At 50.2% G+C, this 15,330-nt stretch overlaps 3 protein-coding genes across 4 annotated transcripts; 2 read left to right on the top strand and 1 right to left on the bottom strand.

Annotated features, from left to right (window-relative positions):
* Positions 1 to 277: 277 nt before the first annotated feature.
* SLC35A4 (solute carrier family 35 member A4) lies at positions 278 to 2,356 on the bottom strand. The gene is made up of 3 exons (XM_047085765.1): positions 2,165 to 2,356; positions 1,090 to 1,188; positions 278 to 479 (listed from the first exon to the last, which is right to left on the bottom strand). Exons 1-3 carry the CDS (start codon positions 2,177 to 2,179, stop codon positions 282 to 284), a joined length of 312 nt encoding a protein of 103 aa, XP_046941721.1. The 5' UTR covers positions 2,180 to 2,356; the 3' UTR covers positions 278 to 281.
* A 315-nt stretch (positions 2,357 to 2,671) lies between these two features.
* APBB3 (amyloid beta precursor protein binding family B member 3) lies at positions 2,672 to 9,568 on the top strand. Of its 2 annotated transcripts, XR_006963041.1 has the most exons (15): positions 2,672 to 2,828; positions 3,100 to 3,263; positions 3,347 to 3,423; positions 3,986 to 4,046; positions 4,289 to 4,441; positions 4,564 to 4,691; positions 4,944 to 4,949; positions 5,124 to 5,238; positions 5,379 to 5,460; positions 5,703 to 5,786; positions 6,054 to 6,169; positions 6,303 to 6,494; positions 7,963 to 8,218; positions 9,217 to 9,340; positions 9,482 to 9,568. XR_006963041.1 is itself a non-coding variant. In XM_047085730.1 (13 exons), exons 1-13 carry the CDS (start codon positions 2,780 to 2,782, stop codon positions 8,197 to 8,199), a joined length of 1,464 nt encoding a protein of 487 aa, XP_046941686.1. In that variant the 5' UTR covers positions 2,672 to 2,779; the 3' UTR covers positions 8,200 to 8,520. The 2 variants fall into 2 exon arrangements, 1 of the variants encoding a protein (XP_046941686.1); XM_047085730.1 differs by lacking the exons at positions 9,217 to 9,340; positions 9,482 to 9,568 and having other exon boundaries at positions 7,963 to 8,520.
* SRA1 (steroid receptor RNA activator 1) lies at positions 9,222 to 15,328 on the top strand. Its single transcript, XM_047085789.1, has 5 exons — positions 9,222 to 9,354; positions 9,482 to 9,607; positions 13,727 to 13,932; positions 14,634 to 14,742; positions 14,899 to 15,328. Exons 1-5 carry the CDS (start codon positions 9,330 to 9,332, stop codon positions 15,096 to 15,098), a joined length of 666 nt encoding a protein of 221 aa, XP_046941745.1. The 5' UTR covers positions 9,222 to 9,329; the 3' UTR covers positions 15,099 to 15,328.
* Positions 15,329 to 15,330: the final 2 nt, after the last annotated feature.

Below are 15,330 nucleotides of genomic sequence, written 5' to 3'. Positions count from 1 at the left end.
GCTGAAAACTCCACAGTCAGGGCTGGAATAGGAAGGGGCCGGTGGCCCTAAAAGCCACAGTCTTGGGGCCAGTCCCATGGGGTTAAGGAGGGGCGTCCAGATTATTGGCTGATAAGCCACTGTTCACCTTTTGCAAGAAGGAGAGCAAGGATGAAGACTGTGGAAAAGTTGAAGATAGCAAAAGGGTGATAGCTGGGGAAGCCAGATATGGTGTCTGTGGTTGAAAGGCCTCTACCTGCAGGCCCAAGATGCTCATCCTTCCTCCCCCATGGGATCCAGAGCTAGTCGGGCCCCTTGCGCAATGACCGAAGATAGTCCCTCAACGTCTTCTCCACATTGGGCACAGCATATGCCTGAGCTGCGTAGATGCCAGTGCAGGTACCCACAGCAAAGCCCAATACTGCTGATGCCCTCAGTTTGGCCACCACATAGCCGGCTAAGAAGCCCTTGAGGAATGGGGAGGACAAGAGCGAGCCATCCTGTGGAGAAAAATGAAGGAAACTCAGCCAGGGTCTCCATTCTCTACCCAAGAGCTACTGGCCTTAGATCATCCCACGACCTCTGCCTTACTCTGGAAAGCTGCAGTATTCCCTCCAAAGATTTTCTCAAGATTCTGGAGGCAGAAAAAGAACCTAGAAGTCCTGATCACACAATCTCAGAATGCTGGGGTTAGAAGGCTCCAACCACAGAACCCTACCACCACAAAGCTACAGAGGTGTCCCTGAGGAATCTGACCCCTGCCTGCTTCTCCAACCTCACTTCCTAGCATGCTCCCCCATTACTGGAGCTAAATTAAACTACTTTCATCCCCCCTGTTCATCATGCTACTTCCCACCATAAGAGCTTTGTATATGTTGTTCCATCTGCCTGAAATGATCTCTCCTCCCCTCTTTACCTAGTTACCTTCTATTTAAGATACCAGTTCAAATATCATTTTCTTAGAGAAACTTTCCTTGGGGTCACAGAAAACAGGCCATCAATAACCATTTGCTGAGTAAGTCTCTATCACCCATTCAAAAGCATATTGGGCAATGAGCCCAAGGCCAGGGGGGAAGAGGGGGAAGGAGTGGTGGGCAGGTGCAGCTTTACCTGGCCCACACCACTGTTGACTTCGTCTTCCACACGCTGCTGCAGGCGTTCCAACTGGTTCTTGAGAAATGCCAGGTCCTTAAGCTTAGGCAGAGAATCCTAGAACAAGAAAGAATCCAACAAGTTAACCCAGCCCAATTCTCTGCTGAGGTCTGTCAGAGGCTGGGTGTTTTTTTTTTTTTTTTTTAAACTTCCTGAGATGATGGTGGTAAAGGAAGAAAGGCACTGACAAGTAAAGAATTCACATGGGGACCGGGGAGGGGGGTGACAGACGGGATCTGCATCTATAACAACCCTTACAGAATTTCATAAAGTAAGCAGTGTGTAGGGAGACAAGAGGAATAGCTAGGAGACATTCAATTAGATTTATCAGGCAAGCACTACTGACTCGGCTATTAATAGCAACATGTCTGTCTTGTCTACCGGGTCCTCAGGCCTCACACAGGGACTTGTAAGTAGTTAATAAATATGAGGATGAATGTCGCTGAACTTCCAGACCAGTGGTGAGTAACGGCCTGAGGCAGTTCCCTGGACGCTGTAAGGTAAATCTACAGCTGTAGGGTAAATTTCTGCTTGGGCTTCTGTCAAACCGAATGTGTGACTGGATGCGCAGGCTGTAGTTGGGGTGGGTGGCTGTCTGCAGGAGAGGGTGAATGCACTGGGTGGCTTAGATCGCATAGAAATATGAAATTCAATGTATGCCCAAGGGAATCTGAATGAGAATGTGAGTGTCCGTGTGGCTTGGAATCATCATGTCCATAGGAGGGAAATTTCGGGGGCCAGGGAATGCAAGACAGTGAAAAGTGTGTCAGAGTGAATGTGTTTGAATGTCTGCTGGTAATTAAGGATAACGAGGGTCCCGAGAGAGGACACCTGGGAGATGCCCGGCTTTGCTTGCCTCGTGTGGTGCTCCGCTACTCCACTTCCCAATGTTGAGTCAGTCGAAAACAGTAAAAGCTCGCCTAGAGGAAATAAGGGCATCCCCACGCAAGAGAGGATCCAGTGTCGCCTCTCCCAAGGACTAAAACGGTGTGAAGACCACCCCACACTGAAGATAATCCTTACATTCACTCACCTTGTCATCCGCCATCTTCCCCGCCGAACTTGTTGCGCAGGCGCGGCCCCGCCTCCCTCATGCAAAGTACTACAGCCATCTTTACTGAGGGCGGAGGCACTTCCGGGGCATTTTTGGAAAGGGTGGAGGAGGTGCTTTCCTGGCCGCAGAGCCCTGGCGGTCTCTTGCTCTCAGGTACTGGCACGTGACTCCTCCGTCACGACCCTAACTGCGTGTCCGCGCGCGCACACGACCTGGGCGCAATGATCTCACTCCTTCGCGTGTGCGCGCTGCGCAAGTTCGTGTAACAAGTCGTCCATCCCTCGATGAGCTCATAGTTGCGCGGTGATGTCACTGGGGGCGTTGGCGTCGTGCGCCTTCCCCGGCTCCACGCACGGGAACGCACACTCGGGGATCCAGACGTCTGTTTACACGCGCCACCCCTCGGCGGGCGGCGCTGCTCAGGCCCGTCCTTTCCCGCCCCTGGGACCCGGCTCCAACCCCACCCCGTATCTGTGCGGCGCCTGTTGGCCTGGTCAGCGCAGGGAGGCTGGGCTTGCGCGCGCCGCAGCTTCGGAGGTCGAGCTGGGCTGAGATTGCCGGCCGGCAGAGGCCGGCGGGGACGCGGTCGGGGCTATGCTGGGCAAGGATTACATGCTGGCCATCATTCTGGTCAACTGTGATGGTGTGCACGGGGTCCCGATGGGAGGATCGGGAGCTGAGGGGTAACGAGGGAGTTGACGGGGTATGTTTCGGGGTATGTTGACGGGGTATGACGGGGGTGAGGACCACGGGACAAATGAATCCTGGATTTTTGTGCTGCAAAGGACCTCCTGTACCTCCAGCCTAAGGATTGCCACCTTTGAGATGGAAGGAGGGTTCTGACCGTGTTATTCTGAATCCACTAATATGCCTTTCCAGTCCCGTGTTTCCTCTCCCTGTTTGATGTCTTGTAGATGACTTGTGGGGGGACCAGAGTCTTGAGGGAGAGCCAGGCCTGCCCCCTGGCTGGAGGAAGATACGCGATGCTGCAGGTACTTACTATTGGCACGTACCCAGTGGCAGCACCCAGTGGCAGCGCCCAACCTGGGAGACAGGAGATGCAGAGGACCTAGGCACGGTAGGTGGAGTGTGTTGGAGGGGGTCTGAACCCATGTGCGGATTTAAGCCTGCTGCTATACCGACCTAGTCCCCTCTCTACAGAGGACGGAAGGGATTTGGGGACTTCGGCCCCCCAAGGGGAGATCCTTCTCCAGCCTGGAGAGCTCACTGGACCGGAGGTAACAGGGATAGGCCAGGCAGAATGAAAGGCTTGGGGTTTCATGGCACTCAGAAATGCAACTGGACCCACATTCTGCATTCAAGCCCAGGTTCTTGGCTCTTTCCCATTTCTTGAGTCTCAATAGTTTGAATTTTGTCCCTAGTTCTGTGCTCTGTATTTTGCTACATGTTTTTCCCTATTCTGGGTACTGACAAATCATGTTCTACATCTTGGCCCTTTCCGGAGGGGGGAGGGTTCCTGACCTGTGTTCTAGAGTCTCTTGTCTCAATTTGGGGTTCTGGTCCACATTTTGTATCCTGTTCCTTATTTGTAACTTTTGTTCTATGTCCAGTATCCTGAATTTTTGCTCAGATTTTAAGCCACACTCTATGTTACATTTAATTAATATGTACTGGGCCCTCTCCCACTCTGGTTTTATACCTCAAGTATAAAACACACTGTGTTCTGCACACTGTGTTCTGGGTCTTATCCCACATCTCATGCCCATCAAGTAGTTGGAGCCTCACCACTGTCCCTTCTGTAGGAGGTGTGGTCCCCTTATGAGCTCTGTTCTGTTCCAGGAACTCTTTGTCCTGGTATGGTGAGGAATCCTACATCCAGAGCATGGAGCCAGGAGCTAAGGTAGTGTCTTGGGCCTGAGAGCCAGCCCAGGGAATGGTGGTGGCGGTGGCGGATTGTTCCCAGGGAAAGGTCAGGAGTGGTATTGGGCTGAGAAGAGGAGATCAAAGGTGAAGGGAGCAGGTACCAGAAGGTTTATATGTGTGGAACCTGTGATACCTCCCATCCTATTCCACCTTCTATTCCACTTCCACGTCTGCCTCTACTCACTCAGGATCTTCTTGTCCTTTCCCCCAACCCATCAGTGCTTTGCAGTCCGCTCCCTGGGTTGGGTAGAAGTACCCGAAGAGGATCTGGTACCAGGGAAGAGCAGTATTGCAGTCAATAACTGCATCCAGCAACTGGCCCAGACTCACAGCCGTAGCCGCAGCCAGCCCCCAGATGGTGCCTGGGGTGAGGTGAGCTGGCTGGCCCTTCAAGGGATTCAGCCCAGGGCCCAGCAGAGGTAGTTGTCGCCAAATTGCCTGTTCTCCATGGCAACCACCTTCATCTGAGCTCCAGACTGACCTTTCTTTGGCAGGGCCAGAACATGCTGATGATCCTAAAGAAGGATGCCATGAGCCTGGTGAATCCTCTGGACCATAGTCTGATACACTGCCAGCCTCTGGTGCACATCCGTGTGTGGGGTGTGGGCAGCTCCAAGGGCCGGTGAGGACCCCTACATCCCCCCAAGTGAGAGTTGCTCCTCCCTCCCTCCTGCAGGCTGTGATCCCCACTGATGCTGATCCTCTGTACTTGAACCCCTGGACACAGATCCTCTGACATGGACCCAAGCTCTGCCTCCCCTGCCTGGTCCAGCCCTGGTTGGGGAGGGTGGGCCCAGCTCAGCAGGGACGGATAGGGGAGAGCCTGAGAGACTGGGCTGATTCTCTCCTGTGCTCCCACATGCTTCCGGAACAGTGACAGGTGAGCGACAACCTGGTGCTTTGAGCCCCAACCCTGATCTCCCTGTTCCCTCCCCACCGTATCCCTTGCCTGACTTTCCAGTCTGCTGCTGGCACTACAGGCCCCTGTGCCTACCCAGCCTCTACCCTACCCTGGTCACTGCCCCTGCCCCAGCCCCATCTCTGCCCCTGCCAGGGACTTCGCTTTTGTGGCTGGTGACAAAGACAGTTGTATGCTCAAGTGCCATGTGTTTCGTTGTGACGTCCCTGCCAAGGCCATTGCCAGTGCCCTGCATGGGCTCTGTGCCCAGGTAAGGGCCAAGAGTGGGGCAGGAAATGTGGGTAAGGAGCTGGGTCTGAAACTTCCAAGGCGGTTGGGTCAGGGAGGTATTGGCTCCCTTACTTCAGTTCCCCTTTCGCTGTATCTCATGCTAGTTGCATTGTGTTTCAGATCTTGTCAGAGCGAGTAGGTGTCAGTGAGGATTCTCCTTGCTCCCTAGACCCCATCTCCCCTGAGGACCTGCCACGGCAAGGTATGGGGAGGGAGGTGCTGCACTGCAGCAACAGGCTACTTTGGTGAAAGTTGGCGTTGTTTAGTCCTGGTTGTTTAGTACTTCTTGGAGATGTGGGACTTCTGATGTGTGCAGGCATCCTAAGCTCTGAATTGGAAGAGCAAGCTTTATGGTTTTCCTTCTACTAGCTCCAGTTCTCTGAAGGGCGGAGAAAGGGGTCATTGAGAGAATGCCCAGGCCCACTTGCTATGTGTATGTTTCAGTGGAGCTGCTGGATGCGGTGAGCCAGGCTGCTCAGAAGTATGAGGCACTGTACATGGGGACCCTGCCAGTCACCAAAGCCATGGGTGAGGACTGAGCTGGCTGAGGGGGTAGGCCGTATGAGGTGAGGGAGAGGGGGTAGGGAAGGATCTACCACCATTTCTCAGAGTACACCCATGGCCCCTGTCTGGCCTAGAATGTGCCACCCTTCCCAACTCAGGATTCTAAGCCCAGCCCCAGCTATTCTAATGCCATCTCTCTGAATCCCAAGTCAGTGAGATGCAGTAGACTCTCCCTGCAGATCCCTTCTTTCTTTATGTCTGGGAGACACCATGGTGGGCATGTCCCCCCAGGCATGGACGTGCTGAATGAGGCCATTGGTACTCTCACCAACCGGGGGGACCAGGATGCCTGGGTCCCTGCCATCCTCAGCGTGTCTGACTCTCTCATGACTGCACATCCCATTCAGGTACCAGAAGAAGGTGAAGTTGGGGGCTGTGGAGGGGTGGGAGGGATGCTGAAGGGTAATTGCTTGCTGTTGGGAAAGGTCAGTGAGTCCAGCCAGTGCCTGGTCCTCTACTGACTAGGCCTGGTGTGGGCAGGCAGAAGCTGGTGCAGAGGAGGAACCACTATGGCAGTGCCCTGTGCGCCTTGTGACCTTTATTGGTGTTGGCCGTGACCCACACACCTTTGGCCTCATCGCTGACCTGGGCCATCAGAGCTTTCAGTGTGCAGCCTTCTGGTGCCAGCCCCATGCAGGGGGGCTTTCCGAAGCTGTGCAGGCTGCTTGCATGGTGAGTCAGGGGCAGAAACGGGTGAGTGGGTTTGCCCTGCAGCTGCTGTACTGGTGATGGGCTCAGGACTGGCAGTTTCTCCAGAAATCACAAACCAGTGATCCCAGGGCTGACCATGGTAAACTACCCTTTTATTTTGCCCACAGGCTGTCTTTAATAAGTTTAAATTAGTTGCCAATAGTTAGAGCCAGGACATTTCATGTAATAATTGTTCTGGTACTGGGTCCACACATATAAATTTCAACATTCAGCTCTAATCATGTAGGGGCTGATCCTGGTAGGTTGGGCACTGTTTTTCCTGTTTGTCTCATTTAGGTTATTTCCTGGCATCTGTGGGCATTCAAATGTGGGATGCCTGCACTTTATGAGTTCAGCTCACTCCTTCTTCAATAAATACAAGTGCTTACAGGGTACCAGGAAGCATACTTTGACTTTGACTGATATAGATGAAACAGTCTTTGCCCTCACAGAACACTTAGGTTAGACCAGAGACAGACCAGAAGGGGGTTGTATGCCCCAGGATGTTGGGGCTGGCCGCTTAAGGGGCTCAGGAAGGCTACCTGAAAGAGGTGATAGAAAGCTGACAGTTGAAGGTCTTAGGAGGAAGTTAGGCGAAGGGGAGTGGGACAGGTGTGCCAGATACAAGGAACCCCAGCTGTGAAGATGAGAGCAGTAGTTGTGGGTCAGGATATTTCAAAGAATCTAGTATATCTGGAGTGCAAAGGGCAGAGGAGGAAAGTGAGAGATGGGGGCAGGAAGAACAGTAGACACCATGTCATGGAAGAACTTAGAGAATGTGGTGATGAGTTTATTTTGTGTCCACTTTGAGCCATCGAAGGGTTTTAAGCAATGAATTCACGTTTGTGGATTAAGACACCACCTAAGGTACATATGGATAAAAGATTCAGAAGACATGAGAAGAAATAGGACCATTTAGCACCCCCATTGAGTTCAAATGAAAGAAGACGAGCAGTTGGTGGGAATGAAGTTTGGGTTGTAGACCTTCTCCTTGACTAGGGAATCCACTTTGCCAGGAGGCAGTCTGCTCCCGTGAAAGCTGGAGAGGAGTCAGCATAATGGTAGGTATGGTTAAGAGCACAGGCTGGTCAGTCAGAAATAGGGATATGAATCCGAATTCTATCATTATTTTTGCCTAGCTGACGTTGGCATTCTCTTTGAACTTAAATTTTCTCATTTGCAAAATAGTAATAACACCTGATCAACAACTTTGGATTAAGTTAGAGTATAAAAATATTTAGCATAGTGTCCAGCCTTCCTTAAATGCTCTGTAAATGTGAAGTTTTGTGTTTGTTACTGAACTACCTGGGAATGCTGTAAGGGCTCAAGATGGGGCCGACTACCAGCCTCATACTGGACTGAAGCCTTGGCCAGTTCCCTGTTCTGCAGAGGCTTTCAGGGAGTCCAGGGGCAGAAAGGAGCTGGATCTTCACATTACCCTTTTCCCTAGGTTCAGTACCAGAAGTGTCTTGTGGCCTCTGCAGCTCGAGGCAAGGCCTGGGGTGCCCAGGCCCGGGCCCGCCTGCGGCTCAAGCGGACCAGCTCCGTGGACTCCCCAGGAGGTCCCCTGCCCCTCCCCCTGCTCAAAGGAGGGGTTGGGGGTGCAGGGGCAGCCCCTCGAAAACGGGGTGTCTTCTCTTTTCTTGATGCCTTCCGTCTGAAACCCTCTCTGCTCCATATGCCCTAAGTGAATCCAGGAGGACTGGGTAAGGAGGCTCTGGGTCCATGCCCAGCTCTATACCCCTTAATTTTCCAGGGGCCTGTAGCCTCTCTTTCCTTGAAACCTTGTCTGCCTGCCCTCTGGCTCTTGCCCACCCTCTGTTTATTGCCCAATTTATTGAATATTTATAGGGATGATTGAGAGGCCCTGCACCACATCCTAGGCCCCTGGCTGTCCTTTCCTTGGGTCCCTGTGTTCCTTGCCCCTGTCCAGCCCTGGACAGTTGGCTCTACCTCAGCAACACTTTATAGCAAAATCAATACAAATAAAAATCCCTCAGTGACCTCACTGGGTGTGAGTATATTGGGCCTGGGACAGGGTTGGGGGTTAACCCGTATGAGGTGAGTGTCTGTGTCTGTGCTTGGTGTTGGTGGTTGCCTGTAATCACATGAGGGCATGGGTGTGACGGAAATCTGATTTCATTCATTCAGCAAATGTATTTTCTAAGGTATTCTGTGTGCTAGGCACTGAGTCAGTGGGATATAATAAAATACGGGTTCCACCTTCTGAGACTCAGAAAGGGAGACGAAAAAGAGTTAAATAAGATAGAAGATAATATGTGGTACAACTAGGAAATCTCAGGGTTGTGGGAGCACCGCTGGGTTACTTAATCTGGCATTACTAGGCTTCCTGAAGAGTTGACGTCTGTGTCCTGAAGGAAAATGAATACCTTTACCGAGCCTACAAAGTAGAAATGTGCAGTGCAGTGGACAGAGGTGAGGTGCTAGAATGCCACCTAGCTAGATCACACAGGGACATTTGTGGGGCAGGAGCTTCTGGTGGTTTAAATTTGCTCCTGAGAGCAACTGTGACACAGAGATTGAACCTATGGGGGAATAGGGCTCCTAGAGACGCCTCTCGGAAAACAGCCCCCTTTGGTGCCTTGCGATCAGGGCCCCGATGCCTTATTAGGTGGAGATTTCGAGTTCCTTAGGGAGCTGGCGCAGTGTTCCCACACGGGCTCCCGGCATTTCTGAACTACAGTTCAACCTGGAGGGCTCCTGGCAACCCGCTGGCCCGGGGGACGCCCCAGTCCAGCCCGGTGTGCGGCCGCCCCGGAAGTGACGCGCTGCGCTGCTGACCTTGCGGAAGTGGAGATGGCGGAGCTGTACGTGAAGCCGGGTGAGCGCGGCCGGCGGGCTAGGGGCGCTGGGTTGTCCCCCCTGCCCAGGCCTGGGGCAGCTACTGCACGGGGGGCGGGCCCTCCATCTCCCCCGGGCTCGCGTCATACGTCCCCTCATCTCCGCAGGCAACAAGGAGCGCGGCTGGAACGACCCGCCGCAGTTCTCCTACGGGCTGCAGACCCTGGCTGGTGGTCTCAAGCGCACGCCGCTCACCAAGAGGGTCGCCGCCTCCCAGGATGGCTCCCCCAGAGGTGCGTGGGGGCCCTTTGCGCGCAGACCAGCCGAGAATTGGCGGAACCAGGGATAAGCTTGGCCCGAGGGCCCATTTTGCTCTTCTGAGGTCTCCCTGAGAGCTTGAGCTCGGTGATGAGGCAAAGGGCAGGCCCTTTTCCGAGTCCGTTCTTTGCTGCCTAGGTCAATAAATAGTAAGTTTCAAAAAAAAAATCTCTTTGCTTTCACCCTAGGGGGATCTCATCCGGACCTACAGCTTTTAATATAGTTTTTATGGTTTTCAAATTTCCAACCTGTAGCTCTTCATGGAATACCATAGTGGTATAACCATTTGTCTTGTTCTGCATCGTCACTTGGTTATATAAGCATCCAGACTTAACGTGTTATTCATTCATTTAATCAGTGTTATCTACTGAGCATCTCTGAGCCAAGCACTGCCTGAGGGTGAACAAGACAAAAAAAGGTTTCAGGGGCGCCTGGGTGGCGCAGTCGGTTGAGCGTCCGACTTCAGCCAGGTCACGATCTCGCGGTCCGTGAGTTCGAGCCCCGCGTCGGGCTCTGGGCTGATGGCTCGGAGCCTCGAGCCTGTTTCCGACTCTGTGTCTCCCTCTCTCTCTGCCCCTTCCCCCTTCATGCTCTGTCTCTCTCTGTCCCCAAAATAAATAAATGTTGAAAAAAAAAAATTTTTTTAAAAAACAAAAAAAGGTTTCAGTTTTCATGGAGGCTATGCTTTGGCTTTGGAGATAGACAGATTTCACACACTGGAAACAGCTAGTGCAAAGGCTTTGAGAACAAGTTTGGCAAATTCAGAGACTGAAGGAATACCTAGTGAGTAGAGCACAATGGGCTAGATAAGTTAAAATCTGAGAAGTAATTAAAATCTGAGTAGACACCAGACAGTGGGTTTTGTAAACCAGGAAAAGGAGTTTGTATTTTAATCTGTGTAAAGCTGGAAGCCGTTGAAAAGTTTAAATCCGAGGAGGGCCGCCTTTACTTCTGAGCATTTCCCATGCCAACAGGTGGGGCTATGGCCCTGAGATGTAGCTCTTTCAGTACCCCTATGTTATTCACACTCATAGCACTGCAGAGGAAGGACACAAACCAGGGTTTCTTCAACCTTGGCACGACTGACATTTTGGGTCAGATAATTCTTTGTGGTGAGGGACCACCCTGTACTTTCTAGGATGTTTTGTAGCATCCCTGGTTTCTACCCATTAGATGCCAGTAGCACTCACCCTGTGGTGACAGCCAAAAATGCCTCCAGACACTTGCCCTGAGGACAAAATCTCCCCAGGTTAAGAAACACTGACTGATATACATCTTTAAAAAAAAAAAAAAAAAGAAAAAAGAAAAAGACCACTGTGTCTGCTGTGTGGAAAACTGGTTTTAGGAAAGAAGTGGAAAGACAAGTGGCTATTATGGAAACATGGGCAAGATTTAATTTGGACAAAAGTGGGAGTATAGAGATGGTAGGAATTGGATGGATATGGCATATGTTACTGAGGAAATCAGTAACATATAGGATATATGGATATAGGTGAGACAAAGAGGAATTAATATAACTTAAGTTTTTTGCTTGAGGAACTGGCTGGTATTGTTCATAGATATGGGAAGGTGTAGGGTGAGGGGAATAGGGATTTTGGGGGAAGAGGGAAAGAAAGCTTTGTCTTAGTCATGTTAAATTTGGGCTGCTACTGTGAGGAGAGGTCTAGGCCAGAATTACAGAAATGAAACACAATCATATGGATGGTGTTTGATTTCATGGGCTTGAATAAGGTCACTTAAAAAGAATGTGTGGATAGAGGCCTAAAGAGGATCCAACACAGCCCCAAAGCTCTCTAGCATTTCAGGGTTGAGTAGAGAAGAAATTACTAAAGGGGCTTGAAAAATAGCCAGAGAAAAGAAGTAGGAAGACAACTGAAATTTAATCTGGGAGATAGAGTAAAATTTTGACTCAACCATGATGGATGACGATGAGAGGTCAGGTAGGATAGAGAAAAGGGACCACAGGATTTGTCAAACTAGATTGGACACTGGTGACCTGATAGAAGCAGTCTTTGGAAGGATGAAAGTAGAAACCCAGCTGGAACAGGCTGAGGAGGGAATGTGGGAAAAAAAGCAGACAGAACAACTATAGACTAGAGCTCATTCAAGAAATTCTGCTGTGAGGCAGAGAGAAATGAGACTGTGTCCAAGGACAGAATGAGAGGTAAGGGAGGATTGTTGTGAAGATGGTGAACACTAGAGCATGTCTGTATGCCAATGGGCTGATTCTGTAGTGGGAGAAGTGGTGGTGCAGGAAAACAGAATAACTGCAGGAGGGAAGCCTAGAGAAGGCACGATGCCGGCATCAATACAGCTGGAAAGATGGCCTCTGAGAGGAGCAGGAAACCTTCAAACGTTCATCTTTCAGAGGAGGAAGGAAAGTGGCCACAGGTACAGGTTAGTAGAACTGGTGGTGAGAAGATGAGAGAGTTGCTGTTTAACGACCTCTCTTTTCTCAGGGAAGTATGAGGCAGTGTTGGAAGTAGACTGCAGGGAAAGGAAAGGGGGAGAAGGTAGACAAATCGAGAGGGAAAATGTGAAAATGGTTGTGGTGAAGAATGGAAAAACAAGGCAAAGGATAGGAATTCCAGTGTTGGGTAACTTTTGAAATCTGTACCCATGGATTTCAAGTGTAACTCTCAAAAGCTCGGTTCTGTTTTTCCTTCCAGCAAGTGCAGGCAAGTTGGCTTTACCAGGAAAGTGGGACAATGGGAGGGGATAAGTGAGGGGAGAGTGTTTATAAGGGAGTGATTTTAATGTACCATGAAATCTAATTGATGGGGCTGGAAGGATAGGGGAGGTGGTCAGATTTTGGAGATGGCAGTGTTGTGAACAAGACAGAGAGGTGTGAGACGCTAAGGAAGGGGTGGGGAAAATCATCATTGGAGGTGAGGAGCTCAAGAAACCAAGAGGTCAAATATTAGATGAGTTAATCATCCACATAGATGTTGATGCCTAGAATTGATTTTTCTCTTCTAATTTTCTTTTTCCACAGTGCTTTCCACCATCCAATTACTAAAGGCAGAAACCAAGAGTCATCCTTGACGCCTCTCCCTCTCACTCCCAATCCATAAAGTCCTGTCGCTGCCTCCTAAATTAATCTAAAGCCACTTCATTTCCCCTCATCTGCTCTTTCCCTCTGGTCCATGGCAGCCTTCTCTTTACTGGTCTACTCCGTTAACCTCTCAACCATTGTACATGCCTCCATTCTTGACCTATTCTCATCCATCTTTCTTGGACCATACAGAGTGATTGTCTTAAGAAACAAGACTAGTCACATCACCCCCTGTGATTTATAAACCTGCAGTGGCTTCCCATTACCATTAGCCCTCAAGACCAAACTCCTCCAAAGCCCTGTAGGGTCTGGACCCTTGCTTGCTTTTCCAGAGATTGCACATACTACTTTCTTCAGTGTTACTAATTTCCAGCCATCCAGGGCTGGTTTGTGTAACTTGAACAAATCAGGACTTTTCCTGCCTGTTAGACACTGCCCTTATCTCTGCCTGGTTCACTGTTCCTTCAACTCTTCCTGGATGCATGTACCTCATCCGTTAGTTCTTAACTTTGTGAGGACTTTGTTACACAGAAATCTAGCACCTGCACCTATATTATGTACACTGCAACCCTGTAAAGTAAGTGCTACTACCAGGATATCCCCATTTTACAGAAGAGGAATACAAGCTTAGGGGTTAAAGGTAACTTGCTAAATGCCACATAGTGGATGAGCAAGGACAAACTTAGAAGGCACCTCATAAGGCCTTCCTTGAACACTCAGTCTAAGTAGTTCCCTCTTGTATTCTTCTTTTATTACATCATGTTTTCTTTGTAGCATGCAGATTGGGAATTTGTGTGTGTGTGTGCATGCATGTGCTTTCCTTTCTCTAGAATTTCTGCTCTGAGGTTAGGAACCTAATCTGTCTGGTTTAGTACTCTGTCTCTCGTGCTTTGCACATTGCCTCATGGTAGACTTCATAAATACACATTTTTGAATGAATGAGTTGTCCCAGAGAGTAGCCTTCTAGAAGAGATGAAGTTATAGTTGAGCTTCTTACCTGTTTTAGCCATGTTTGCTTGATTCCACTTTCCCTTTTCAGTCCCCACCTCACAGACTTCTACGGGGCTCCCCCCAATGGGGCCTACACCTCCTGTGAGTAAGGCTCCCAGGCCCCCACCTGTGGGGAGTTGTCCTGCCTCCAGTGTGGAGCCAGCAAATTTCTCAGTCACCGAATCTGAAACTCTACTGGAAGACGTGCTCAAACCTTTGGAAGAGGCATTGGAGGATTGCCGCGGTCACACAAAGGTAATAAGCCTTGATACACTAGTGGGTGATAGAAGGACTGCCATCGACAGCCAGATGCAGTGTGGCTCCCAAGGGTAGACCCTCTAATCGTATCAGCATTGGCTTTTACCCAGTTCTGAGTTATGGACTCCCTTCAGAATCTGCTAAGGACTTACCAGAAAAATGAACACAGAATTTCAGGTGGGTTCACAGGATTTCCAAAGAACAGTTAGTAGAAGAGGCTGATAGGAACAAGAATTAAATTCATCTCCATTAGTGATGATAACTTGATTTTCCTACCTCTAGGCCATTCAGAGGAGACCCTGCTGATTCTGTGCTCAGGGAGGGAGAGGGAAACCCTCTTTTTGGATCTATGGTATTTTCTTTGTTCTCTGGAGGCAAGGGATCTGAGGAGTCTAAAAGGAAAGTAACATAGTAAGTTTTACTTCTTTGGTGCTTAGTTTTCTTATTTGTAAAGTTGTACTACAGAATGAGTTTCTGAGGATCTGAGAAACTCCGGAAATTTAAAAATTCTAGCCATACATGCATTTCTCTTGGGAGGAGATCCCTAAGTTTTATGAGAATCCCAATGGGGCTTCTAACCAGATTAAGTGTGAAGTTCCCCGGGGCCTGAGAAAGCAGGTGCTTCCTATCTGGTGTTGCCTTTCCCCTGCCCCTGTTGGGCTGGCAGCACTGACTTGGAGGGGGCTTCTGTCTCTCAGAAGCAGGTATGTGATGACATCAGCCGACGCCTGGCTCTACTGCAGGAACAATGGGCTGGAGGGAAGCTGTCAGTACCTGTGAAGAAGAGGATGACTCTGCTGGTGCAAGGTACGGGTAGGTCACTTGGTATGGCCTAGAGAACCCCCAATTTGTTGTGGATGGCTGAGCTGGAATAGATGCTGAGGTTCTGACTAGTTGGGAGGAGAGGAGTGGGAGCTAGTTCTTTTGCCCCAAGCTGCTTGTTTAGCCCTTTTCTTTCCTCAGAGCTTTCAAGTCACCAGTGGGAAGCAGCAGATGACATCCACCGCTCACTCATGGTTGACCATGTGACTGAGGTCAGTCAGTGGATGGTGGGAGTTAAAAGATTAATTGCGGAAAAGAGGAATCTGTCTTCAGAAAAAGAGGCCAATGAAGAAAAATCTACAGACACAGCTGAGGAGAACCAGATGGTACCAGGTGTCTAAGAGGTTCCATAATCTTATGGGATCCCTAGACTCACATCATTTCCTATGCCTTGGCAGAGAGGCCTGCTCTCTCTTGGCTCCCTCTTAACCACTTGGGAGACTGCCCCCTTGGGATCCTTGGCCTGATGCACCCACCTCTGGGGGAAGAGGTGCCACCTGGGCCACAGGGAAGTCACTTGTTACCCATAACATACATTTCAATAAAAACATCTCTGTAGTGGGCCAGGGTAGG

Source organism: Lynx rufus, unplaced genomic scaffold (assembly GCF_022079265.1).
Source record: "Lynx rufus isolate CCGP_SWC_20201006 ecotype Redwood Valley unplaced genomic scaffold, mLynRuf1.p SCAF_1, whole genome shotgun sequence".
NCBI lineage: Eukaryota > Metazoa > Chordata > Mammalia > Carnivora > Felidae > Lynx > Lynx rufus.
This window is presented reverse-complemented; position numbering and strand designations above follow the sequence as displayed.